General features: G+C 48.5%; 1 protein-coding gene across 2 annotated transcripts in view; it reads left to right on the forward strand.

Annotated features, from left to right (window-relative positions):
• Positions 1-983: 983 nt before the first annotated feature.
• Gna12 (G protein subunit alpha 12) overlaps positions 984-27123 on the forward strand; it is a 78879-nt gene continuing 52739 nt past the window's right edge. The window contains exon 1 of one of the 2 annotated variants that reach the window (XM_055598497.1): positions 984-1415. In XM_055598497.1, the coding sequence (XP_055454472.1) occupies positions 1077-1415 (339 nt within the window). In that variant the 5' untranslated portion in view covers positions 984-1076. The remainder of the gene's footprint in view (positions 1416-27123) is intronic. The other variant, XM_055598499.1, reaches the window with a different exon arrangement.

The following is a 27123-nucleotide window of genomic DNA, read 5'->3' on the forward strand; positions in this document are numbered from 1 at the left end:
CGCGTGTGTGTCCAATGTATACCAGTGCACAACCATGCAGAGGCCAAGAGGTGGCCCGACGTCTTGCTCCACCTTCATTTTGGAAACAGGTTCTCCCGTTGAGGCTTAAGCTAGGCTAGCTTCCTCTCAAGTTCCCGGGATTGGTCTGTCTTGGCTCTCCAGTGCTGGGGTTACCGGCACAACTGGGAATTTGAACTCACGTCTTCACAGTGATGGCTTTTACAGCCATCCCACCGAACCATCTCCCCTTAATCACTTGTTAAGAAGGAGCCTAGGAAAGCCCATGCAACTCTGCTTTTTATGTTTTGGTTTTTTTCTTATTGGGGCGCATGCCCCAACACTCAAAGCAGCACTTGTTTGAAAATCCTGGCCCACCCTGCTCCAGTGTTTTTGGAAGGAAAACGGCTGAGCCTTCTTCCTTCATTTAAGAGCAGGCGGACCTCGTCGGTATTTCCCAGCTTTGCGGCCACGTCTTAGGCGGCCCCAGAAGATTCGGGTCTCACAGCCAGACCAACCTGGGAATCAAGGCAGAAAGTCACTCTGTACACCTGGCACTTTTGGCCACGCCCCGTTTTCCCCAACTTCCAATCCCAAGCTTAGTCACTGTGATTGACAGATTCCTAGAGCACTTATAATTGGCCGCGGAGGGGCTGCAGCTCCTCCTCCCAGATGGCCCCGCCTCCCTTTCATTCTGAAAGAAAGAAGCTCGCTCGTCTGTCCAATGAGAAGCTCCTTCACGGCAAAGATCCCGCCTCTTTCTGTGCAGGCTCCGCCCCAAGAGCCACAAGAGCGTCCGCCTCCTCCGAAGCACGCTTGTCCAATAAAAAGGGGCGCTCTGCAAGATAGACAGCTTACCAACCAATAGGCGGCCTCCTGAGCGGCGCCGTCCCGCCCTCCGCTCCTTCTCCTCCGCCCCTCAGCCGGCCCGGCGAGTGAGGGCCTCGGGGCGGCGGCGGCGGACGCGGCCTGAGGGAGCGGCGGGCGGGGCGGCGCCTGGCCCGGCAGGGCCGCGCCGGCTGAGGGGCGTCCATGGCACGCGGGCCCCGGCGGGGCGCGGCCGCGGCCTGAGGGCGGCCATGTCCGGGGTGGTGCGGACCCTCAGCCGCTGCCTGCTGCCGGCCGAGGCCGGAGCCCGCGAGCGCAGGGCGGGCGCGGCGCGCGACGCGGAGCGCGAGGCCCGACGGCGCAGCCGCGACATCGACGCGCTGCTGGCCCGCGAGCGGCGCGCGGTGCGGCGGCTGGTCAAGATCCTGCTGCTGGGCGCCGGCGAGAGCGGCAAGTCCACCTTCCTCAAGCAGATGCGCATCATCCACGGCCGCGAGTTCGACCAGAAGGCGCTGCTGGAGTTCCGCGACACCATCTTCGACAACATCCTCAAGGTGACGCGCGGCCCCGCCCACACACACCTGGCCCAGGTGGGGCGCGGGGCCCGCCCCCTCTGTCCCCCACGGACCGGCTGCCCCGCCACCGGCGCCCCTCCGCTCCCATGGAGACCTCAGGTTATGCCGGCCGGGCTTACGCCGGTGACCCCCGTGCACCGATAGCTTTGCCGAGCCTCGGATGCTTGGGGACCGTGGGGAGTACAAGCTGGACCATTCTTGGGGACTTGGGTTCCGTATAGGGTGGATTGAGAGTCGCCAACTCTCCCTGTCCCTCCAGCAAGCGAAGTTTACAGCGTAGGTTGAAGGACATCAGCCCCGGTTTTTGTTTGTAAATGAGAATTGACCATTTTATTCGTTATTTTTTGGGTACTGCTTCGAGTATCCCGGGCTGGCCTTGAACTCACTGTGTAGCTGAGGATGACCTTGAACTCCTGATCCTTTTCCCCACTCCGCTTCCCAAATACTGGCATTACAGGGGGGTGGGGGCGCGGTGTCACCATACTTGGAGTGCTGGGGATTGAACCCAGGGCTTCATGCACACTGGGCTGGACTTTACTAACTAAACTATACGTTGCCACTGTTTGTTTGTTTTGTATTTTTGAGACAGGGTGTCATGAAGCCCAGGCTGGCCCTGCTATGTAGCCAAGGATAACCTTGAGCTCCTCCGGTGGTAGGATTCCAGGCATGTGCCACCCACACTTCATTCTTTAAACTTTTGAGTGTAGAGATTTAACATATCCACCAAGTTAGAAGAGCTGTTACAAGGAGCTGTGACACCCCCACCTCCCAGCTTTAAAAGAAGGTCAGTCTGGTGCCAGTCTCCTCTGCTCCTGACCCCCTGGTCTCCAGGCTAATTCTAGACGTGTAATTGCGTGAGGAAACGTCTTGGTGGGTGCCACTGAAGACCTTGCTTTAAAAGCATGTGCACAGGGCCACTGTGGAACAGCGGGTGGGACTGGGGATGTGGTTCGGTGGCAAAGCACTTGTCTAGCGTGCACAAGCTCATGGGATTCAACCCAGCACAGAAAAGTAGAGAGCCTCCCGAAGGTCTGCTGCTCACTCAGTGGCCACGTTTCCTTCATTGGTGGGTAGCTGTTTTGTGCATTTGAATCAGCTGCAATGATCCTCATGCGGTTATGAACGCAGGGTCCTACTCCTTGTGCCCTTTCTAGTCTGTGCCAGGTATGTGAAAGAAACAGGTGTGTTGACGGAGTCGTGTCAGGACTGTGAGTCTCTGCAGAAGGGTCTGAAGGAAAGGGCTGGAGAGTTGGGCCTGTGGCTGGGTTGCTAGAGTGCTCGTGCTGCATGCACAAGGCCCGTGCATTCAGAGTGGCATAGTCCTGTAATTCCAGCACTGTGGAGGTAGGGGCAAGAGGGCATGAAGTTCAAGGCTTAGCTACACAGAAGGTTTGAGGCTAGCCTGGGCTATGTGAGACATCGCAGACCAGAGAGAAATGTAGGAAAGTCCAGAGGAGGGCACGGGGCCTCTGTTCTGCACCTAAATTAGTTTCTTCTTGATTCTTCCCAAGCTCCCCCTGCCCAACTTTTTGCAGGGAGGGGGTTCTGAGGAAAGCTGTCCCAAGCAGGTAGAGGGATTTGTCATAACAGAAAAGCTACCAAGAGAACTAGATTTTACTGGGCCTGATGGGTTTTTAAGTTAGCGAGGGGACACAGAAGCCCATCTGGGACATGTCTTTCACTTCGGCCTTGAGGAACCTTGGTGTAGGATGGTTGGGCTGGGATCCTGGGAGCCAGACTTCCGGGCCAGCACTCCCACACTCAACATGTTTGTTCCTAAATGTTTCGTTCCAATACAAGTAGCGCCTTTGGGCTCAGGATAGGAAGAAAATCATTTGAAGGGATAATTCACACCCTTTTCACCTTTCAGAGCCTCAGGGCGGCACAGGGCTCTCATCAAGACAGGCACCTTAAGGGGATGGGAAACGCCTGTTTCAAGGCCTGTTTTCCAGTCTCCTTCAAGGAGCCTGGTTTTATTTTTGCTGCTTTTCTGAACCCATAACCAGGTGGGCTTGGAGGGCTCAGTTTCTTTCAGCTTGGGAGGCAGAAAAAATATTTAGAAACATGGATATCAAGCCTGCCTCAGTCTGTTAAGTGAGTTTTAAGAGAAGTCAGTCTCTTTTTCCCGTACTCGTTGGCATTAACTTTTCCTGGTTTCCTTAACAACAGAACCAAGACTTGTTAACGAGGATTGTTTGCTTGGTTTTATACAATGCCTTTTTTAAAACTAGGTTGTTGTTTTTTTTTGGTTTTTGTTTTTTGTTTTTTTTAGTTAGTGAGTTTTAAATTTTAATCCTTTACAATTTTATATACATATAAAATGTCTTTGGGTCATTTTTAGACCGCATCACTCTCTTCCATTCCCCTTCAAGTCCCATTGAGCCCCTTCTTCCAACAAGTCCCCCTTCGACTGCCATGCCATGTCTTTCTTCCTGACTTTTCTACTGATTACTCTTTATTGCACGTATGTTATCTGCTGTAACCTATGAGAAATTCATTTTTCAACTTTAAATCTTTTCCACTCCCTGGCCTTCTCTCTTGATCCTGGCAGTGTCAGTCAGCAATCCTAACTCCATCATTTTGTCATTCCAAGAATATTGCGTAGTTGCTGAGGAGATGGTTCAGCGGTTGAGAGCACTTGTTCTCCTGCAAGCAGGGGTCCTGAGTTCAAATCCCCAACACCCATGCAGAAAGCTGGGCAGTCTGCAAACCGCAGTTGGCAGGAATGACCTTCCAGTTCATGAGAGACCCTTTATTAAGGCAGAGAGTGATAGAGGACACCTGATGTACTGTTCTGGCCACTGTGTGCACACGCACATACTCACGTGAGTGCACTACACAGCCCTACCCATAATATCCTATAAATGGAATTCATGCGGAGTGTGACCTTTCTGTGGACATCCCCATGAAAGCAACTGCATGTGGCAGTAACTCCAGCCTTATTGCTGAGCACTGGGCCGCCTCCCTGTTACCTGGCGTGGTGTCTGGGTTCTTTCCACCTGCTGATCACTACAGATAGGTCTGCAAGCACTGTGTACGTTCTCTTAGGTTGATTGGTAAGTCCTGACATGATCTCGTGTGTTCCAGGCTGTCCTAAAACTTAACAAGTTGCTGAGACTGGCAGTGAGCTGCTCCCTCTGATTCTCCCTTCCAGGTACTGGGATGACAGGCCTGGGCAGCCGTGCTCCATCTGTATTCCGTGTCCCCATCTGTGCTTTCACATGTCTAGATAAATAGCCGACAGTGTAGTAATTGGTCATACTGTAGTGATTGCTCTTCATAAGAAGCTGCCTAACCAGCTGTGTCCCAAAGGCTCTTTTGTATATCTCTGTACAGCATTAGGTGTTATCACTGCCTTCCTTCAGCTGTTCTTACAAGTGTGTGTCATGTCTTCTTGAGTTTTCCCTACTGCTAATGATGCTGAAAATCTTATCATTTGCCTCTCACCCTCTTTGGAAAAAAAGTTTCTTTCTTTCTTCTTTTTTTCCCCCATCCCTCTTCTAATTAGGTTTCTTATGCTTTATTGTTGGGTTTGAGGAGCTCTTTATATATGCTAGATACTGGTCCTTTGTCCCATATCAGGACTACCCATATGACCTGTCCTTCTACTCTCTACACTGGATCTTTTGCAAAGTAAATATTTTAATTTCAGTAAAGTCCAGTTTGTGCGTTTTTTTTCCTTTTATTAATGACTCTTTTGCTGTCCTATCTTAAGAACTTTCTGCTTGACCACAGATCCTAAAGATTTGTCTTTTAAGTTTTACATCTTACATTTAAGTGTGTGCTATAAATTGAAGTCATTTTTTATGCCTGTGAATATCCAGTTGATTCAGAACTATTTGTTATTTTCCCATTGAACTGCTTTTATGCCTTCATAAGAACGATAATCAAGTTGGCTTGGGGCGCACACCTGTGATCCCAACACTCATAGGGTGAGGCAGAGGCAGGCAGATCTCTGTGAGTTCAAGGCCAGCCTGGCCTACAAAGTGAGTCCAGGACAACAGCTATGGCTACAAAGAGAAACCCTGTCACAAAAAAACAAAAACAAAAACGGAATGATAATCAGTTGGGCTATTTATGTGTATCTGAGTTTTCTAATCTGTTCCAGTGGTCTGTATGTCTTTCCTTGTGCTAGCATGTCATGGTGTTGGTTACTGTAACTGTGTAGTGTCAGTATTTCTCCCACTGTATCTTTTTCAAGATTTTAGTTATTCTACGGCCTGTGTCTCTTTTTTTCCCTTATAACTTAAAAAAAAAAAAAAATCATGTATCCCCATGCCTGAGCCCTCCGAAGCCAGAAGAGAGAGTTGGGTCCCTTGGAGCTGAAGTTACTGTGGTTGGGAGCCTTCTGATGTGGGTTCTGGGAGCCTGAGGGTCCGCTCAGGAGCAGCCCACGCCCTTGTTCCCTCAATCATCCCTCCAGCCCCCATGTAACTTTTATAAATGACCTATGTCTATAAACACCTTGTGCGGAAGTTGATGCAGTTGCTTTAAACCAAAGACCAACTTGGAAAGAACTGACCTGGTGCCTGTGTTGATCCCCAAACAAGGCTACCTTCATTTAAGTCTGATTTTTTTCCACCAGCCAGTTCCATTTCCCATAGATCCTAAACATGTTTTATGAAGTTTCTGCCCAGAGTGGAGTTTTCCCTAAGGCAGTTGTAAATGACCCTGTGCTTTTGCTTTCAGCCACATTTACTGTGATAACAGTGGACTTGGTGTCTGTGCTTGGGTCTTGTGCCTGTGGCTTTGCTGAGCACAGTGGTGGCAGGAGCTTTCAGGTGGATCACTTGCAGCTTTCTACACAGACTTGTGTTATCTGCAAGTAGAGATGGTTTTACCCCCCTTCCTGTGAGTGCGCCTGTGCACATATGGCAGCTCAGCCGAGTTTTTAAAGAGAAGATGAGAAGTAGGGGAGGGTGGGAGCATGGAGTGGGGATGGGGTGGCTGGGTTCATTGTACACGTGTACGGAATTCTCAAGGAATAGATTTAAAAGACTTAAGGGGAGTTGGTCTGAAGGAAAAGAGAATGTCTTCTTTCTTTTTCTTTGCCTACTCTTTCTATGCTGTGTCAAGTGAGAGCACTGAGAATCTGGGGGCCTTTGTTTCTTTACTGCTGCTACGGTGTCTTCTATTTGGTGACTGATTTAGTTTGTGACTTTGTGTGACTGCATCTGTGTTCCTGTGGAGGTCAGAGGTCAACTTTGGGAGTCATCCCTTGCTTTTTGAAACAGACTCTCGCACTGGCTTTCAGCTTACTGACTAAGCTAGGTTGGCTGGCTAGTGAGCCCCAGATTCACCTGTCTCTTCCTCCCCACTGCTGGGTTACAAGTATACCACCAGCCAGTCCAACTGTGTTACGCCAGTTCTGGGAACTGAACTCATGTCTCAGTATTTTCATGTAAGCACTCTACCAACTGAACCATCTCAGCTGGACTGAGTGATTGATTTTTAATACCACACTTACACACACTTTTTTTTAGTGGTTTAGGAGATGGAGCCCAGCGGTGTTTTACATTCTAGACAAGTGCTCTACTGATGTGCTTCACATCCAGCTCTCCTCCTCCTTTTCTTCTTCTTCCTCCTCCTCCTCTTCTTTTTCATCTGCTTCTTCTAACTCTTCCTATATTAGTTTTATTACTAATTTTTCCCTAACCAAAACTGATAATTTTTTATATCATTGCTGTTCCAGTTTTTACATTTTATTTATTTCTGTTTATTTGCTTGTTTTTGAGAAGGGAAGGGAATCCTCTTTGTGTAGCCCAGGCTGGCCTTGAACTAACTTGTGGCAATCCTCATGCCTCAGCTTCCTGAGTACTGAGATAGATGTGAGCCAACACCCCAGGGTTTATTTTGGATTTGATTTGTTCTCGCTTGCTCCTGGTTAAGGGGGTCCCTCCCCAGACCATGGTGACTAAAGGAGTCACCATGCTTGGCTCCTTTCCTTTTTGAATTTTCGGATAGCCTCGAACCAGACTGGCATCAAACCAGTAAGTGAGGCTGTCCTGGAGCTTGCAGTCCTCCTGCATCCACCTCCCAAGTGCTCCCACCTTGTTGAAGCAGAGTCTTTGTTTCTGCCATGCTGTGAACTCCATGCTTGCAGGTGCCACCTCCTACTGTCAGTGGCTTCATCTCACCCTTAGACAGCTGGGGTTCTGGGTGAGTCTGCACCTGGCCTTTTAGATAGGTTCTGAAGCTTGAACTTGGCTTTTCGGGTTGTCAGGCTTCTGAGCCAGGCGCTTCACCACTTGTCCCAGCATCTTTTTCTTATATTTTTGGCTGTGAGCCTAGCCTTTAGCGGCTGAGCCGTCCCTCCAGCCCAAGCATCTCTTTTTCTAATGCAGACATTTTAAGTGCCTTGAATCTCCCTCATGCTGGATCTCACTGTAGATGAGAACAGACTCCTACAAATTGTCCTCTGACCACCACCAGTGAGATCCAGGAATTGAACTCAAGTCGTCAGTACTTGCCACTGAGCCATGTCGCCTGTTTTGTTTTGTGTTTGTTTTAAGGGCCTCCCTATGTAGTCTGGGGCAGTTGCTAGGTTGTGATCTCTTCTTTCCTCAGTTTCCCAAGCACTGGGGTTTCAGGCTTTTACTACCACAGCCAGTTTATGTAATGCTGAGGCTCCAGCCCAGGGCTTTCTGCATTCTAGGCAAACACTACCAACTGAGCCCTGTTGCCCTTCATTCTTAAAGGCTGTCCCCTCCCCACCATTAGAATTCATATTTAGCTCTTGTTTACTTTGAGACAATATCTCAGATACCCTGGTCTGGCCTCCAGCTTGTTATGTAACAAAGGCTAACCTTGAATTATGATCCTCCTGCCTTCATCTCCCTGGTGCTGGGATTACAGGCATGCACCAACACGTCCACTTTATATCGTCCTGGTGACGAAAGCCAGGGAGGTCGTCTATCAAGTGAGCTCCGTCCCCAATGGACACTTTTAGTACTTAGAAAATGTGCTGTAATCTGCCTCCCCCACCCTTGACTTTGGAGAAGTTCCTGTCATGTGGATTGGTGTTCCTCTTTAGTGCTTTATTTTTCTCCAGCCACTTTTATGGCTTTTTTTCCCCTTTGTCTTTAGTATCCAGAAGTCTAATTGTGATATCCTATTAGGGGTTTGCTCATCTTTGTATGTCTGAATGTTTATGTCTTTTGCCAGGTTTGGGGAGGTTCCAGCATTGCTGTGTCAAATCTTGTCAGTCCTGTGCACTTTTTCTTCTTAATGTGAAACTGTTGATAGAGCTGCCCGCTTCTTTCTGTTGTCTTGTTTTTTTGTTTCTTGTTTTCCTGGGCTTGGGATTGAGCTGAATGCCAGCCTCTGGCCAAGTAGCCACTGCACACTCAGCTGTTGCTCGAGCTGTACTTTTGTTCTTGACCTGAGTCTGTTTCCTTGTCAGATGAGTGCCCAGCCCCCACCTCTTGCATCCTTGGGCCTGTATGAGAGTCCTGACACTGTCCAGGGGACTAATGGAACCATCCTTGCCAAGCAGAGGGCAGGAGACTAGATCCCGTGGCCCTGCCACCTCTCTCTGCTGGGCCACTTGGAATATGCCTGTCTCCTGGTTCCTCGGGGCAGGAATATAGGTAACTAATAATATAACTAATATATAACTAAATATTTGGGCCTATTTGTTGCTTTGACTTACCATAAATAATTCCCATAAGATTGGCTGGTGCGTTTTTCCTCTGATCTTAAAGATGGTGCTTTTATCTACGTGGGCCCCCTTGGAGCTCATGTATTTGGTGTTTTAGAAATCATGTACAACTGTCTTTGGTAATATAATGGCCTCCACGCTGAAGCCCAGCTTGGAGTCATCTGACAGTGTTTCTGTGCTTTGATCTGTGTGTAATGTGTTCAATGTTAAGACCATTGTTAATTACTGAACTTCACATATAGTTAGAAGCCAGTAATGTCTTTGGAGCGTTTTTGTTATATCTTGTGATTCCATCTACATAACTGTATCAATGTCTCATTTAACTGCTTCAGCTGAAACCTGCCTGCATGTGTATGCAGTACTTTGGCAATTTCTGGGAAAATCGGATAATTTGAGTGCGTGGTCCCATGTTGACACTGAAGTAAAATAATTAAACTCAGAATGTTCAGGGCTGAAGAGATGGCTCAGCAGTTAAGAATACTTCCCACTCCTCCAAGGGACAGGAATTGAATTCCCAGCACCCACGTCAGGTGGCTCAAGGCCATCTCTAACTCCAGCTCCAGTGATCCACTTCTTCTGGTGTCCTTGGGCAACGACAGACACATAGTATACATTCTAATTAAATAAAATTAATTTTTTAAAAAGTTGCCTAAGTTCGGGAATGTGCAAAGCACTGCTGGGTGCTTGTGGGGGCGGGGCGCTTCATGAATAGCAATTATTCCCAGCCTTGGGCATCTGTTGTGCTGCAAGGATATTACACAAGCAACAGAGTACAATTGTATGCCACGCTAAACGCCACTGTGGAGGCAGAGAGGTAGCTCAGTGGGAGAAGGCATCCAACAGGCCTTGTCCAGGAAGGTGAATGCACCAGCCTTTGAAGACTCTGGAAGATCCCAGAAAGGAGAGGACCAGGCTACACAGGCAGGAGCCACTTGAGCGCGTGCAACAGGCTGCGGAGACAGTCAGCACAGGTGCACGCTGAGCTCTGTGTTCTGAAGGAATGGTTAAACGCTAAATGCTAGGGAGACTACAGTCATAATGAAAGCCCACACCACAAGCGTGTAGTTTTAAGGGTATCTATGAGCTGCAAATTACAAGCTTTTGTTGTAGGCGGGAAAGATGATGTTAAAATTGGGGGTTTGAAATTGAAGCCTAGTTCAGGTTTAAGGTGATTGATGCAAGCGTGCAGACCTGAGTGCAGATCCCTCAGCTCCCACAGAGGAAGTGGGCACAGCAGTACGTGCCTGCCACCCCAGCCCTGCTGCAGGTTCCAGGGACATTCTGCTCAGCCTGGGTTGCTGACACGGTGAGCTCCACGTTGAGTGAGGAGACCTTGTCTCCAGGACATAGGTGGAGAACCACAGAAGACAGCCAGTCTCTGCCTTTGGCCTGTGCATGGCAAGTGCACACGCGCACACGTGTGCAACACACACACACAACAACAACAACAACAACAACAACCCAAAAGAATTGATTGGGTTTAGTTATTTAACTTGAAGCTAAGGAGCCTGGGACTGTGAAGATCGGCCACCGCCCGTTTGTGTTCCTAGCCTCTGCCTCTGATAGTCAGGTAGCACCTCCCACGGTGGGTGGGCTGGCAAGGGCACTGAGGCGGAAGGCAGCTTCCTGGGTCTGGAGCACAGTTGGGTTTTCCCTGCCTTGTTGGCAAATTGCACTTGAGTAAGCAGATTTTCTCTTGCACTTGGACACATGTGGCTTGTTCTTTTGAAACGCCCAAAAACAAAAGCATCTTCTCCATCAGTTTGCGGGGAAAAAAGCCAGTAAGATCTCTGTGGCTACCAGTTGGGATTCAGAGCTCCAAATGACAGGTCTTTCCCTCCCAGGTTCCCATTTACTTGTGTGAGAGGAGCAGCATTTGACCTTCCTCATAATTCAGGGGCCATTTGGAACAGGGCTGTACCTGGTGCTGGCAGGTGTTCAGGATTAACTCATAGAGCAATTTTGACATGGCAGAGCCACGAGTGAGCCATGGAGCCTATCACTCATAGATGACGATGGAAAGTTTATCTTGAGCTGTAATCACAGGGTGACTGTCAAAGGAGCTCACGTCATAAGCCTGGTGCTTCTCTTACACCATTCCTAAAGATAAGCTGCTTGCACCTAGATAGAAGATGCAGAGTGTTCGAGGCTCAGCTGATGACCATCTGTGAGCTCACCTCTGGGAGGCAGAGGCAGGAGGGTCACTGCAAGCTTGTAGCCAGCTTGGTCTGTGTACTAAGGACAGTATAGGGAGACCCTCTCCAAGGAAGCCAGGAGAACCTGTGTGAAGGCTGAAAGCTTGTCCAGCTCGGTCTGTGTACTAAGGACAGTATAGGGAGACCCTCTCCAAGGAGACCAAGAAAACCCATGTAAAGGCTGAAAGAGAAAGCCAGCTTCAAGAGTTGTCCTCCGACCTCCACATGTGAGTACCATGGCACTCATGTGCCTGCATACACATATGGAGTGTATGTCAAAGCTGTCATTTAGTGTGGCTGATTCAACTGTAGGGTAAACAGAGCAGGAATAATTGTTGGGGGCCGTAGCAGTGACTGGGTGGTTAAGAGCACTTGCTGCTCTTGCAGAGGACCCATGTTCAATTCCCAGCATGCACATGGTAATAACTGCCTGGAACTCTGGTTCTAGGGCATCTGCTACCCTTTTCTGGCCTCTGGAAACACGTAGTGTACATGGTGTACGTTCATACACAGAAGCACACATACATAGAAGTGAGTGAGTCATGTTTGGAGGCAGAGAGTGTGCTTCAGTAGAAGATATGGGCTCAGCATGCTCTAGGCCCTGGGCTTTGTCTCCAGCACCATTCACAGGGAATGTCTGTATCCAGGTGAGCGTTTGACTCTGTCCTGCTGCGCTGACGTGTTTTTCACTCTGCATTAGTGTATCAGAGCAGCTGCTTCTGCATGGGTTCCTTGAGCCAGTCGGAAACTTGAACTTAGGATATACACCTTCTATAGGGCAATGGGCATAGTCCTTCCTCTGGGAGCAGTCAGGAGTTAGAAATATCCAGGGACCCCTGCTTTATACAGCTCCAGAGGCCTATGGTTGGCCTCTGGAAGCTGGTGTCTACCTTACGATCTCACCTGGGTACCATTGGGCCCTATCAAGTCAGACTGCTGCAGTCAAGGCAATAGTAATGGCCATCACTGCTGCTAGCCCATGCTCTTGCAGGTGACAGAACATGCCAAGCAGCTACTGAAACCCAGTTAAGCATGGGAGGAGTATGCAGGTGCGGAGAGTGGATTAGCGGGAAGGGTCATGACTGTGTCTGCTAGAAATGAACCAGTCGTCAGGGTCTGTTTGGGGCAGTAGAGGGTCCACTGGCTTCCCAGTCTGCAGGCTCCATCCCTCAGAGCCAGCCAGAGCCAAGCCCTGTGCCTGGCCATTGGGCTTATCTTTTAGATGGCTTATCTCTGGGGACTAGGAAGACAAGGGGAGGACAGAGCAGGAGACAGGATATCACTGGTCAGCAGGCTGGGAAGATGAAAGCCAGGAGACCTTGCCTTGCTATAGGCCACTCCATCCTTCTAATGGGTGTCTAATGAGATTAGGTGACAGATCCTGCACTGTGGTAGGGCCAGTGGTTCAGACGGATGGGAAATTTCCATCAGGGCCACCAGGGTTATGGTGGGCACACCTCCACAGCCATTGACAGCACCAAAAAACACAAATTATATGAATTGTTAAGGTGAAGTTCTGCCCATCTTTGTAGACAAGACATACAGAGCTCTGAGAGAAAGATCCATTTACCCAGACAGGATGTTCCTCCCTCCCAGCTCCTATCCCCTGAGAGAAGTGCTTTTCACCCATCTGGGTGGTGCACTCAAGAGCCTGAGGCCGGAGATTCGCAAATTCAAAGTCATAGGGTATCACAGTGATACCCTGTGTCAAAGAAAGAAAGAAACCACACAGAACAGCGCTGGAGAGACAGCTCAGTCAGGAAAATTCTGGAAGACCATAGTTTGATCCCCAGAACCTGTGTTAAAAAAGCCTTGTGTAGAAGTGCATATCTGTGATCCCAGCATGGGGAAACAAAAACGGGATTTCGAGAGCTCTCTGGCTATCTTGTTGACCTTACTTGGTAAGACCCTGTCTCAGAAAGAAGGGGATAGCAGCTGTGGAGCAACACCTGAGGATGTGCTCTGACCTCCGCATGTTTGCATGCCCTCCCCTCAGTACACACGGACAGATTTCAAAGACGAGCTTTTGAAAGCTTTTCTATCGCTATTAAAATAGGCTCTCAGTTTGCACTCAGAGACAGTGGGAAGTGCATGACTGTGTCTGCTAGGGATGAGCAATTCTTGCCTCATACGAGGTAGCCAGTGACTATATTTTTCAGGGCCACATCAATGTTTTTTCAAGGAAAAATGTGATTTTCCTTGGAGAAAAATCTAGGACACAGAAAGATTGTCAAAGGATCCCAATGACTTAATGAGGTAGCCACAGGTGAGAAACTCTGTTAATGTTAAGTCCTGGGTGTTAGCAGCCATTTGTAATTCTAGCACTTGTGGAGAAAGGAGAATCGGAAGTTCAAGGTTATCTTCAGCTAGATACAGAATTTGAAGCCAAGCCTGGGCTACTTGAGACCCTTAATCCTAGCACTGGGAGACAGAGGCTGGTGGAGCCCTGGGAGTTCAAGTCCAGGACCACATAGTGAATCTGTCTCAAAACCAAACAAAAACAGAGGGAGGGCCAGAGGAAGACAGTCAAATGAGATGTGGTGTGCCTCAGAAGAGAAACTCCCTGGGAGCTTGGTCAGAATGGAGAGTGGAGAGCTGGTCACCCACCTCCTTAGCAGTACATTTTTAGTGGGACTGTAAAGTACTCCGGCGTTTTTAAGCAAGCATACCAGGACTGTCAGGGGCTAGTTAGAGCAGGTGTCTCATTAAAAGTAATCATCTGGGGAAGCTGAGTCGGCAAGTCCCTTAATGTCTAACTGTGAGCCAGACAGACACTGCCACACTGCGAATGGCCAAGGCAGCGTGCCTAAAAGGGCAGCCTCTGTGCCAGTGTGGCCTGTGTTCTCTCAGCACCTTCATTGTCTGTCACCATTAGGGCCTCTGTCTGGGTAGACTGGCATTTCGGAAGGACAAGATCGTCATCATCATAGGCCAGCCACGATGATCCTTCTCCCACTGCCTCTCCCACTGCCTCTCATCCCATACGCCAAGGAGTGGGGATGGCTAGCTAGGCTGGGGAGTTTGGGAGAACAGGTGGGCAGACTGGGCTCAGTAGTTTTGCTATCAGAGCACACATTCCCTTTTCTTAATTCTGTGGGCAGTGAGGTACTCGCCTGTGTCTGTTGGCCTGCTCTAGTGAGTAAGCCTCCCTGCCCTCAAGCCAAGCTTTTAGGAACACAGTCAACATTCTCATCTCCATTTGCCTGATCCTACTGTTTTCTTTTCCTTTAAAAAAAAAAAAATGTGGTTGTTTTGTATTGCTGTTTGAGACAGAGTCTCACTGTGTAGCTCAGGCTGACCTTGAACTCATGGTCCTCCTGTCTCAGCCTCCCAAGTGCTGGAATTACAGGTGTGTGCCAACCACATGCAGTCCAGAATCCAATGGTGAGGACTGATGTGAGTATGAATGCTGTAACTAGGGCAGAGGCAAGGTTCTAGCACTGGAGTTGCAAGAAAGAAGCAATAAGAGGGGAAGACAAAACAGTGACAACATGGGGCTGCTTCTCAAACAGGGGTTGTCTTCCAAGCTAATGAGCTCCAGTGTGGGCAGAAGCAGACCAGGAGACCGGATACACAGGGACCTTGGCAGGGCCAGAAAGAGAATGCTGTCTACGGATCCCTGGCTGCCCAGTGGGGGCAAGCCTGACTTTACCTGAGCCTAGAACCCTAAGCAGGATGGAGAACAGAGTTCTGCCCAGACTTTCCTCCTTCCTCACCTCCTTCCTCAGCCATGGGCTTGCAAACTATGCCCATCCAGCCATCAACCCCAGCTCTGAGTCTGGAAGCAAGAAAGAAGAGTGCACGGTGACCTAGAGCACTTCTGAGAAGTGTGTCATTGGAGAGCTGTGAATGGGAAAATTAAAGGGAATGGCCAGATATGGTCGCACATGCCTGAGATCCACAGGGGGTGGAGAGCTTGTGGGCAGCAAGGGCTACAAAGTGAGGTCAAGGGCAGTCTGGGCAGCTTAGACTGCCCCAAAATAGAAAATCAAGGGCGGGGAAAGATGGCTCAGAGGTTAAGAGCACTTGCTGCTCTTCCAGAGGACTGAGTTCTGATCACAGCACCACACTGGGTAGCTGACCTATAGCTCTACTGCCAGGGGACCCAACACCCGCTTCAGGCCTCCATGGGCACACATGTGGCAGATATACACAGATACAGATGAACTGAATCTAACAGTTTATCTGAATCTTAGATTAGATTCAGATAAACTGAATCTAAAACAAAAACAGTTTGAAATGGAGGTCAGCGGTAGAGTGCATTCCTAGCATATATAATGCCCTAGGTTCAATCCAAGGGAAGGAGGGGTGTACGGACAGACAGAGACTTTTCAGGTGCCAAAACCAAAAGGAAAAAGAGAAGGCAAAAGACCAAAAACTGAAGGGGCGGGGGGGGGGGGGGGGCAAACTGAAAATAGTAGATTGCCCAGGGCATTCCTTATTGTATGAGAACACAAAGCATATGGGGCAAAGATAGGATGAAACAGTAGCACAAGATAAAGGGGGATTGCAGCACTAACGAGAAGAGTTAACGTGCTGGTGATGGGCGGGAGAGCTAACAGGTGAGAGATGGGAAGCAGCAAGTAGACACAACTGAAGGATAGATCAACGGGGCGATGCCTGTGTTCCCTGGCTTGAGGGGGTGGGAGTTGCAGTGCATCTGGACTCCTGCAGGTGCTTCCTGTGGAACAAACCTGGTATCAGTGCCAGGAGAAAACTTGGGACTTTCCTTTTCCCAGAGGGAGTGAGGGCTGGTGTGGTCTAGGACCGCCTCTTCCTCCCGCCAGCTCTCTGCTAGGCTCTCACATAGCCTTCTGTTTTCATGCTGTCTTCCCCTTGCACCTCATCATGGTGGACAGGCCATCTCAGCATGGGCATGCCTACAAAAGAAGTGCCTAATTGAGCAGAGAGAATTGTATTCCTTTGACTACTTGCTGAGCTGAGGTCCCAAAGAGCAGGTCTTTTATTCTTTAATCTCTCTCTCTTTCTGTGTGTGTGTGTACACTTTCATATACAAGTATGAGCAATTTGTACATGCATATGGTGGCCAGATAGCAGCCTCATATGCTGCTCCCCGATTTCCACCTTGTTTGCTGCCGAGAACCCCAGGCTTTCTGGCCCAGGAGCTTCCTAGTAGCAGAGTTCTGGGATTCCTACACAGGCCCAGTATGTGGCTTCTGTAGATTTTAACTCCGGTCTTCATACTTGAACAGCAAGAACTTTTACCCACTGAGCCTTCCCTCCAGCCCCAGGAATCATTTTATCAATTACTGTTTCGTGTGTTTGTTTAATGTATATTTGTGTGTGTGAGTAGATGTGTATGCATGTGGGTGCCTGCAGAGGAGCCCCTGGGGCTAGAGTTGCAGGTAGTCTTGAGTTGCTGGCTGTGGATGCTAGAAACCTGAAGTACAGCAGGCGCTCTAAATTGCAGAGCCACCTGCACCAGGTGCAGCAGACCACGATGGCCTTGGTGCTAAGAAGGTGTTTGGCTGCACAGTTCTCAACCCCTCCTTCCATGTAGGTCCCTTCTCAGTGGTGGCAGCCCATGATCACTGGAGAGAGGCAAGGCAGTGTTTCAGATAGGAAAACAGCCACTAGCCCTTCGTGGAACGTGACTGCCTGGTGGGGTGTTAGAAAGGAGGTTATATACCAAGAGCTTATCCAGCAGAAGCAGGAACACTGGCAGTGTGGAATGGCTACCCAGGAAGATAGCACCCCAGGCCTGGTGTGGGAGGGTAAATGCTCACACCTCTGTCAAGCTCACCTTCTCACACTACTGCATTGCTCACATTCACCTCACTGGCAAATCAGTTCACACCTCATGCCGGCACACCCTCCATCTTGCTTAGTGCTCACCTGTAACTCATGCTAGCATACGTGTACTCACAGCAGCTACTTCATACTGACACATGCTCACCTTGTCATGCACACTCTCACACTAACACTCACATAAAAGCACAGTCGTATCAGTACTAGGATATTGTTTTGAAAACACATGTATGTTTATTTCTATGATAATAATTACGGATGTGTTAGCTCTGAAATACATTTTCCATAGTAAATGCTGCTTTAGAAACTGCTGTGTAGCTCTTTACTGTGTGAATCCTTAGGAAGATAGACTTCCCCTAGTGACTGAAGCCTTTGCTCCCGTTGGCTCCTCGCAGTTGCCCAGAAACTTTGATTTTTGAACTGTAGGTGTTTTAACTTAATTTCTGGTTAGAATCCTGCGTTAGAATTTTTGTCATCTCGACTATTTTCAGAATGTGTAAATATTTGCCAAGCAGACCACAGCATCTTCAGCATTTTCTTTTTAATTGGAAACTTGTTTTAATTCTTGGTGACTTGCCTGAGCCCCGTCCTCCCCTAGTCTCTCCTGTGACCCGGGTGTTTGTTATACTTGATGGGTCAGCACTGAAGTACCCTTAGGAACTAAAGTCCACGGTTTACATTAGGGTCCACTCTCTGTGTCATGTGGTTCTGTGAGTTTTGGCAGATGCATCATACAGCAGTTTCACTGGCCAGAGTCCCCTTGTCCTACTTCCTCCCTCCCCCAGTGCTGTCCCTGCTTTCATTGTCTCCATCTTTCACCTTCTCTAGAATGTCTTAGAGTGAGTCACAGCCTCTGTAGATTTAGCTTATCACACTTGGCAGTGAGGAACAGAGGTTCTCTTTAGATTTTTTAGATGGCCTTGCTTGTTAGAAAAACAAAAACAAAAAACAAAAAAACTTGATTTTCCTCAAGTCTGGACAGTTATGACCCATACTGCTACAACACTTGAGTGTGGGTTTTTATAGTACACAGCAGCATTGAGTCCATTTTGTTTAGGAACAGTCTTGGGTTTCCCAGCAACAGGGACTGGAGAGTGCCTGTTGGTCCACATTTGTGCCAACATTTGTCGTGGTGGGTGCTTTGGTTTTAGGCATGTTAATGATGTGTAGCACTAGCTCATTTATCGGGGGTTTGGAGTTTTGTTTGTTTGTTTGTTTGGGGCAGTTGTTTTCTTCATGCTGGGAGTACTGGAAGCACACAGTACTTCACTCACCTCATGGTCAAATAATACCCCATTGTGAGGTATGCTCAATGTATCTTGTCAGTTGATAGGCTAACGTGGTTCTTCCCGCTTTCTATTAGTACAGACAAGGCTTCATGTGTGACATACGACTTGTGTAAACAGATCTTCATTTACTGGATGTATATGATGTTAGCTTTCATACTATAAAAACATCTTACCTAAATACACTTGCAAAAAAAATGGTTAAGTTTGGCCCACAGCTTTGTAAGTGTCTGGTCATAGCTGGTTGGCCACACTGCCTGTAGGCCTGCTGAGTCAACCTGTCAGGCAATGAGGGGAGGTAGGAGAGCCCACATCTCACCTGGGGGTACAATGCCAGTGTCCTAAAGGTTCGGCCACCTCCCACCAGCACTTCTGTGTGGGTCTTGGCTTTGGGGGCTCATACCTAAGACTGGGATCATCAGGAGGTGATGATCAGAAGGTGACCCTGTGGCTGACAATCTGAGGGGCTGCCAGGGTGCTTCCCTAAGCAGAGTGAAGTACCTTCTTGCTTTGTGTGTGCCCCAGCCCCAGGACCCACTTTTCCTCCAGGCCCTGGCCAACACTTGCTATTGCCTGTGGGGGGGGGGGGGGGGGGCGTTGTTTTGTTTCTTTTGTTTTTAGCGTAGCCTTTGTGGGTTTGATTTACATTTCCCTTGTGGTGTTGGGGTCTTTCCATATGTTTATTTGCTGTGTTCTGCCTTTAAGAACATTTTATTCTTTGGTTGGTTATTTTTTGCTGGGAATGGAGGGTCATCAACCTAGGCCCTCCCCACATGCTAGTCAAGCACACTACCACGGAGCTAAGTCCATCCCAAGACTTGTTTTTGACTTCTTATCATTTGCTTCTCTTATTTCCTAATAGCTGGGTGGTGACTCATCCTGTTTTCCTAATGACCCTCATGTATATGTGGAAGGATGGAGGAAGGGACCTATAGCAATTTGGAGCAGTCACATGTCAAAGAATTGGAAGTATGCAATGATTTTAAAGTGTTACATTGTCATTATTTTGGAGAAAATGTTGGGAATGCACAACTGGAATCAGAATTCGCTACAGACTTACCATTTTCAGCTGTGTACATTACCTTCTCCACAGCCACCATTCTGAGGGTGACCCTGGGATTTCCTGCCTGTCCTCAGAAGTCTTCTCGGACTTCTTCGTGAGGCTGTTTCCTGCTGTTGATGATGATGGTGCTGGATCGCATACTGTAACTCGTGCTCCCCTGTGGCAGCCTCTGGAGTCTGGGGGCTGGGGTTGCACCCGTGCGTAGTGACTAGAGGTGTCATTAGGGGGGACCAGTCGCAGGTCTGTCCCTGCTCTAGGTGTTCACTCTGGTTAGACTGGCTAGCCAGCAAGCCCCTGGGATCCTCCTGTCACTGCCTGCCCATGCTGGGATCCCAGGCACATGTAGCACAGCCTTTCTTCATTTTTCACATGAGTTCTTGGGAATCAAATGCAGGTCCCAGCCTTTCATGGGATAAGCCAGCTTCCCAGCCCTGGCTCCAGTCATTTGGAAGGCAGAAATGACCAGTGTCCATGCTCTCGCTCTCCATCAGTACAAAGCACTCCTCCTCCTCGCTAGGCTCTTCCTGTCTATTGGCTTCTTCCTCTGCTTTCTCCACTTCTAAGCATCATCAAATCAAGTGAAAGTGCTCTTTTGGGCAAAGTAGAAAGCTTCCTGTTCTTGATACACTGTTTGAGCGGAGCTCTCACCACCTTCTGACTGCCCCTATCTTGTTCCTTCCCCCCTCTGCTGGTGCCCTCGATGCCGCCGACCTGCGCCATGAGAGAGAGCCGCAGTGTTCCTGCTCTCTGGTTGTGAGTAGCAGTAGGGAACCCTGGCAGGGGAGCAGAGGGAAAAGAGAGGGAGCCCTTTCTCCTTCCGCTGTTGTTTGTTGTGGTTCCCTCGCCTCCCTGTCTGCACTCATCAATACGCATATGTTCTTTGCTTTCTCATGGATACCACAGGGACTTAGATTGCTATAAGCTGTCTTCTAAGGGCAGCATCATGATCAGAGATGATCATGAAGATGCATGTACCACCCAGGGCAGGTTCCAGGTCTAGTCAGCCAAGGCATCTGTCCTCAGCCAGGCCAGTACCAAGGGATGGAACCTCCCTGCTGCATTTCTCAGACAGTGTGGCTTGAGGGAGCTTGTGCTGCTGTGCTGCTGTCCCAGGGCAGGAACAGACTTTGGGAGTCTGACGCTTTCAAAGTTCACAGCTGGTATTTATGCCACTTGATTCCCTTTGAACAGCGTGCTCGGCTTTAAAACCTTCAGCAAGCTAACTGAATGTCAGGGTGAAATGACAGCGTAATAGGAACCCATCTCCCTGTTTCCAAACCATTTAATCAGCAGGTATTAACTGAACACTCATTTGTGTGTAGCTCAGGACAAATTCCTGGAGCAAAAAGAAAACAAGCCACATATAGTGATGCATACCTTTAATCCTGAACTCAGGCAGGTGACTGAGGCAGGAGGATTACAAGTTCCAGGTCAGCTGTCTCAGTGGCCCACGTCTATAATCCCAGCACTTGGGGAAAGCAGACGCAGGCTGATCTCTCTGAGTTCAAGGCCAGCCTGGTCTATAGAGTGAGTCCAGGACAGCCAAGGCTACACAGAGAAACCCTGTCTCGAAAAACAAAAACAAAGTGGTCGATGACAGGCACAGTGGCACACTCCCTGTAATCAGGGAGGCATAGGCAGGTGGATCTCTGTAAGTTCAAGGCCAGCCTGCTCTCTGGAGTGAGTCCAAGACAGCCAGGGCTACATAGAGAAACCCTGTCTCCAAACACCAAAAATAAAATAAAAATAGTGGCTGATATGTTGATGCCAAAATAATCAACTAATGAGAATTGATCTTTTATTTCTCTTTCCTAGAATATACACTAGCTTCAAACACAAATTAAACTATTTTGCTTCTTGTATATGTGATTTTACCCCCATGTCTTTTATCCCATTGGGTCACCTGTTTGCATTGTATTTTATAGGTCTTCTGTTGGTTTTTTGAGACAAAGTTTCACTCGGTAGCCCAAGCTCTGTGAAACTTACTATATAGTCAGACTACCCTAAAACCCACAATCCTCCTGCATCAGATTTCCAAGTAGTGGGGTTACAAGCATGTAACCACAACGGGCACATTTAATAGATCTGAGTGTACAGTTTTACTTTATTATGACTACAACATGCCTTTTAAATTTTATTCTGTTAATTTTGTTTGTCTAACCAATTAGAATACAGAATCCTTTGACATCCAGGGTTGTGATTTGATTCTCCCTGTCCAGAAATTGACCAGTCCTTCCTCATTGCTTGTTAGGTTAATTGCTTCAAGTCTATGCATCATGCCTGTTTCAAGACAGCCTCTTTTTTCTAAGTCTACAGATGTTTATTAGCATGGCTGTGAGCATAAGGGACAGATTCTTTAGAAGGCCTATATTTAGGCCGTATGCCTTTTACCTGCCCTAAGGGCTCTTGCCCGGTGCCATCAGAAAGTTCTGAATTTGGGGCTGGAGAGATGGCTCAGCAGCTAAAAGCTGATTGCCCTTTCAGAGGATCTAAGTTCGGTTCCCAGCATGCACTCCTGGAGCTCTAGCTGCAGGGGACTCAGCATCTCTTAGGTACCCTCAAGCACAGGCACGCACATGCATATGCACTCACATGCACAGACCCGCCTACGTACACATAATCAAAAATACCATAAAGCTGGTGTGGCAGAAGCACGTTTCCCATACTGCTGCCATTCCTCCGTCCAGTCATTAGCTTTTTTTTCTAGAGATAATTCCCTCTTATCTCTGCAGTTAGGAAACTGGTCTCTTGGGCCTGTTTGTGCATTATGTGAAGAGTAGAGGAGGGTTCTGAGGGTCTGGCCAGCTCCATGCTGCACCTAAAATGTACACAAGGCCCTTCCAACAAAGGCTGCAGGATATGGCTTGCGTCCAGTGCCCCCATGAATAGTTCCTGGCCATCAGAACTACTGTCATCAAAGCCACAGAGGAGGCTGATGTCTGCTGAGCTCCTAGAGAACTTTCTGATTCTAATCTCCCAGACAGTATTGAATTTCCACAAATGTGAGGTCACTGAGCACAGCAGAGGGCCTCAATAACAAATCCACAGAGCATCGTTAGGTGGTATTCTAGGGGGTTTCACTGCCTATCTTGGGAGTTGGGGCCTAAGAATGTTGATTTTGTTCAGCCCCTTTGCAAGCTTTCTCTTCATTCCTCATAAAGTGTGAGAATGGAAAGAAGGCACACCCTGTGCCAACCAGTAGATCGTTGTGCTCTGAAGAGGCTGCCTGTACAGTGGCGCACACCTATAACCCTCACTCAGGGGGTGGGGCAGGAAGTTAGTCTGCGCTACATGTAACGCCTTATCTCAGACACACAGATACAGAGAGAGAGAGAGAGAGAGAGAGAGAGAGAGAGAGAGAGAGAGCTTGCTGACCCCCAGCAAGCAGAGCTGGGCTAAAAAACAGAAAAACCCTCTCGAAGAACTCCTCTGGCAGTAACTCCAGCATGGCCAGGTTTATTCTGAAGGTTTTGTTTTCTTTTCCCAGGGCCGTGTATATTCTAACAAAGCACTTGGCCACTGAACTGTGTATCCCAGCTGGCCAGAAGTTAGGAGCTGGAAGTTAGAAACACTGATTCTCATAATTTGGGGCTTACTTTATCAAGAATGTCAGTGTTGGTATGAACCCTACTTGCTTATGTGTGTACAATATTGCAGATAATTCCAAGGAGTGGATCCTAGAATGTCCCAGTAACTTGCAGGGACCTGGTTTAATTTCCTGTTTTCCTAGACCTGGCACACAGTAGGTACTCAAATGTTTATTGGATATGTAAATAAATAAATTTAGAGCAAAGAAAGTCTGGGGGAACTTGAGCCAGATTTCAATACTGTCAATCTTGTCAGTAGACAAGATGTTCCCATGTTGCAGGAACAAGATTGAGATCCTGTGAGCAGGAACATAGTATGGCTTCACATTTCCTGGCAGCTGGCCCTCCGCTGGCAGACCTGCTGAGGGAGGAGAAGAGAGAAGAGATCATGGTTCTAGAATATGACCGTCTTCTAAAGTGGAGGGGCAGTGAAGCAGAGAGCTCCGAATGTAGAACTACTGCTAGAGCTTCCATCGTCCTTTGGGAGCTGGCTCAGGGTGGATTGTTTTTCCGGGGGCCACCCAGGGAGACAGTGGGGATTTGAAGGCTCCTTTCCTTATTTAGAATCACTGGGAGGATTCATTAGTCCTGTGAGCAGATGGTAAAAGCAGTTCAGTGTTCATGCTCTCGAGCTAGTGATCGGAGAATATGGTTGCTCTGACATCTTCTGGGGACCCCAGTTACTACTGAAGGGAATGCAGTCTCCTTGCAAGACACCAGGCTGGGTGCCTCATAGCCGGAAGCAGTAGGTGAAGAGGGTTCCACTGCTCGGTGGTCTTCATAGAACAGCTGAAATCCACACTGTTTCAGGATTTCATAAACCTTGACGAGCTAGAAGGTTCATCAGAAAAGCCCTTGCTTGGCCTCTTTTGCTTAGCATCTTAGCAGAGTGGCCCCTATGAAATGTTGGCTGTGTAGATTAGAAGGTGGCAGCGCTCTCACTTTATGAGGTGGAAAGGCAGAGCCCACGGTTTGCTGGGCGTTGTGTACTGTACAGGGCGGGGGGTGTAGGAACAGGAAGCTTGCCCAACTGCTTCACCTCACTGGAGGACTTTCTTTCCCCTCACAGTGTTGAGAATTGAACCTAGGACTACTTCTGCCTTAAACTACATCTCCAGACATTCTTTTTCTCTTGCTACTAGAGGTCCAGTTGGCCTCGGGCTTGTAGTGTTGGTTTTGCCTTATTTTCCCAGCACTGGGATTACTGGCATGAGCTACTATAACAGACGAGGACCTCTTCTTTTTTCCACCTTAAACAGTAGCCAGGTCTGGTGGTGCCTGGGCTCTGTGGAGGCACTTTAGACTCAAGCTATAACACTCAGTGTGATGTTTCCAAGTGGAGGCCTGCTCCTCGGATTACTGAGTAGTATTCTATCTGATAGACATGTTATTGATCTATTCCTTAAGCAGTGGACATGGGTTTGCTGTTCATATATGTGTGTATGGGGGAAGGGGTATGCATGTGCCTGTGCATACACACACAGATGCCCAAAGGGGACACATACATGGACACACACACACACACAGAGTGCTGGGGTCACAGGCATGCATTACCATACCCAGCTTTCTACATAGGCCCTCGAGATTTAAACTCAGGTTCTTACGTTCACATAACAGATGCTTTTACCTACTGAGCCCTCTCCACAGTCTGATTTCATTCTTCTTTACAGCTGAAAAACCCTCTGTGTGTGTATACCACCTTGTCTTTGTCCCTGGTCTTTGATGGGTACCCCGCTATTGTAAACAGTGCTGTCCTTGCAGTATACCACCAGGACTGGCTGGGTGAGGGTTTGTTTCCATGGCGACTGCACCCCTTTCCGTACTGCCAGCAGTAGATGCGGGTCCCTCCACACCGCACTTGTTTTCTCCTAGTGGCCACCTGGCTGCATAAGACTGGGGCCTCAGTGTCCTTTTCATGTGCCTTTTCCCTGGCAGCCGAGGCTGCTCAGCATTGTCTCAGGCTTAGCTGCTCATTTACCGATTGGCTCATGTGTTTGGGGAGCATTTGTTTTGTTTTGTTTTGTTTTGTTTTTTGCATATTCCGTATATAATCCAGATATTAATCCTGTTAGTTATCTAGCCGGCAAAGATATTCTTCCATACTGTAAGGTATCCAGCTCAGTTTCCTCTGCTGTGCAGAAGGCTTGCTCTGTGTCTAATTAGTCGTCTTAATGCCAATTCTCAGAACCTTCCAAACATCATTGTCCATTCAGTAGACTAACTTTAATGGACTGTACCGAGTGTTAGTGCCATTTGAAATGTCAGCAGTAATTTCATGGTGTTCTAGTGTCCTTCAAAACAAGTGATCAGTGTGCAGTGCGCTCACAGAGACTTGAAAATAAAACTGAGGAGAGAGATTTCACAGTGGGAAAGACCTGGGAAGAGGGGAGGGAAAGGGACTGGGCGTTCCGAGTGTCTGTCACTCACAGCTGACACCCGAAGACACCGTCCTCTTACTTTAGATGTCTTCCATCCATTCGCTTTGAAATTTCCTCCTTCATGTTTTCTTCACTTCCTGGGACTGAAACCACACGCTTGGGGCTAGAGTCTTCACCAGCTCCGTCTCTGCACCCTGGGTACGTGTCTCACTCGTGCCTGCGTGGTTCAGCCCAGACACTCCTGAGTGCTAAGGGCAGAAGTCAGCATTGGGAAGACAGCAGTAGTCGGATAGGCACAGCCTTTGCAGCCATGGAATGTACATTCTTGAGCTTGGACAGCTTTGAACAAATGGTAAATTAAGAAATACGTGATCCAGGCATGTTAGCATGTACCTATAATCCTAGCATCAAGGAGTTTGGGGCAGGAGGATTGCAAGCTTCAGGAAAGACTATGCTACATACTGCGATCTTGTTTCAAAAAAAAACATAAAGGGCTGGGGAGATGGCTCTGCAACTAAGAGCACTGACTACTCCCCCATAGGACATGGGTTCAGTTCCCAGGACCCAAAAGGCAGTTCAGAACTGTCTTTAACTCCAGTTCTGGGGATCCAATGCCTTCTTCTAGCTTCTGTGGGCACCAGACACATGCCTGGTACACTAATATACAGGCAAAACACCCATACACTAAATAACTTTTTTAAGAAAAAGAAAGGTATGAATGCCAGGTGATAAGTCTAAAGATAGTAATACAGATTGATGGAAGAAACAGTTGCTGCGTGGTGCTAAGCTTCCTGGCTCAGGGATGTTGAGCAAAGACTTGCAAAAGAAACAAAATAGCATGTCTGAGGGGGGGCAGGGAATGGATGCTCAGGAGGGGTCATACCTGGGGACTGTAGACAACCAAGGCCAATGAGGATGGGCAGAGCACAGCAGCCGGTAGCCATGGGGCAGGGAGAAGGCTATGGTAAACATTCTCATTAAGGTGGAGTGTACACTTGTAATCCAGCACCCAGGAGGCTGAGTCAGGAGGACCAGGAATTTAAGGCCAGCCTGGCCTGCATAGTTTCAGGCTAGCCTGGGCTATCTAGCAAGTCTCAAATCAAGAGCAGGAGGTAAGCCCTGGCCTTCATCCCCTGTGTTACAGAAACACTTACAATGGAAAGGACTAGGGAGATGACGTAGTCAGTAAAGCACTTGCTCGTGCCAATGAAAGAACCAGAGTTCAGGTCCCAGTACTTTATAAAATCACAGGTGAGGTGCTCTCTGGCTACAGCCTCAATACCAGGAGGAAGAGACAAGAGATCCCTAGGGCTCACTGACCAGCCAGCTTGATCTAAGCAGGGAGCTCCAGGGCCCACCAAGAGACCCTGAATCAAGCACAAGCAGGCCAACAAAAACAAGAGCGATAACTGCTGAGTAGCACCTAAGGTCAGCCCCTGGCCTCCACAGACACCCAAAGACAAAAAGTGTGATGGGAAGCCATTGCTGTGATTTGAAGAGACAAATGATGCGACCTGTAATTCCAGTGCTGAGTGGGACATTGCCCTAGAGCAGGAGGTGGGCACAGGGCACATGCAGGAAGAGGAAGATGGCAGCTTGGAGGGGGAAGGGGACCATTCAGGAGGGCCAGTGTGTGTGTGCCCTCACTGAAATGCTTTTCCTGTTTTTCTCAGCTTGTGAGCCAGTTTCCTCACCTGTGAACTGGGTGTGATTGTGTCTCATGGTTGCTCTGGGTTTGCAAGGGTTCCTGCACACCTGACTTGTGTCTGGACACAGCGAGGCGCC

Source organism: Psammomys obesus, unplaced genomic scaffold, assembly GCF_907164565.1.
Source record: "Psammomys obesus unplaced genomic scaffold, mPsaObe1.curated_primary_1811, whole genome shotgun sequence".
Classification (NCBI taxonomy): Eukaryota; Metazoa; Chordata; class Mammalia; order Rodentia; family Muridae; genus Psammomys; species Psammomys obesus.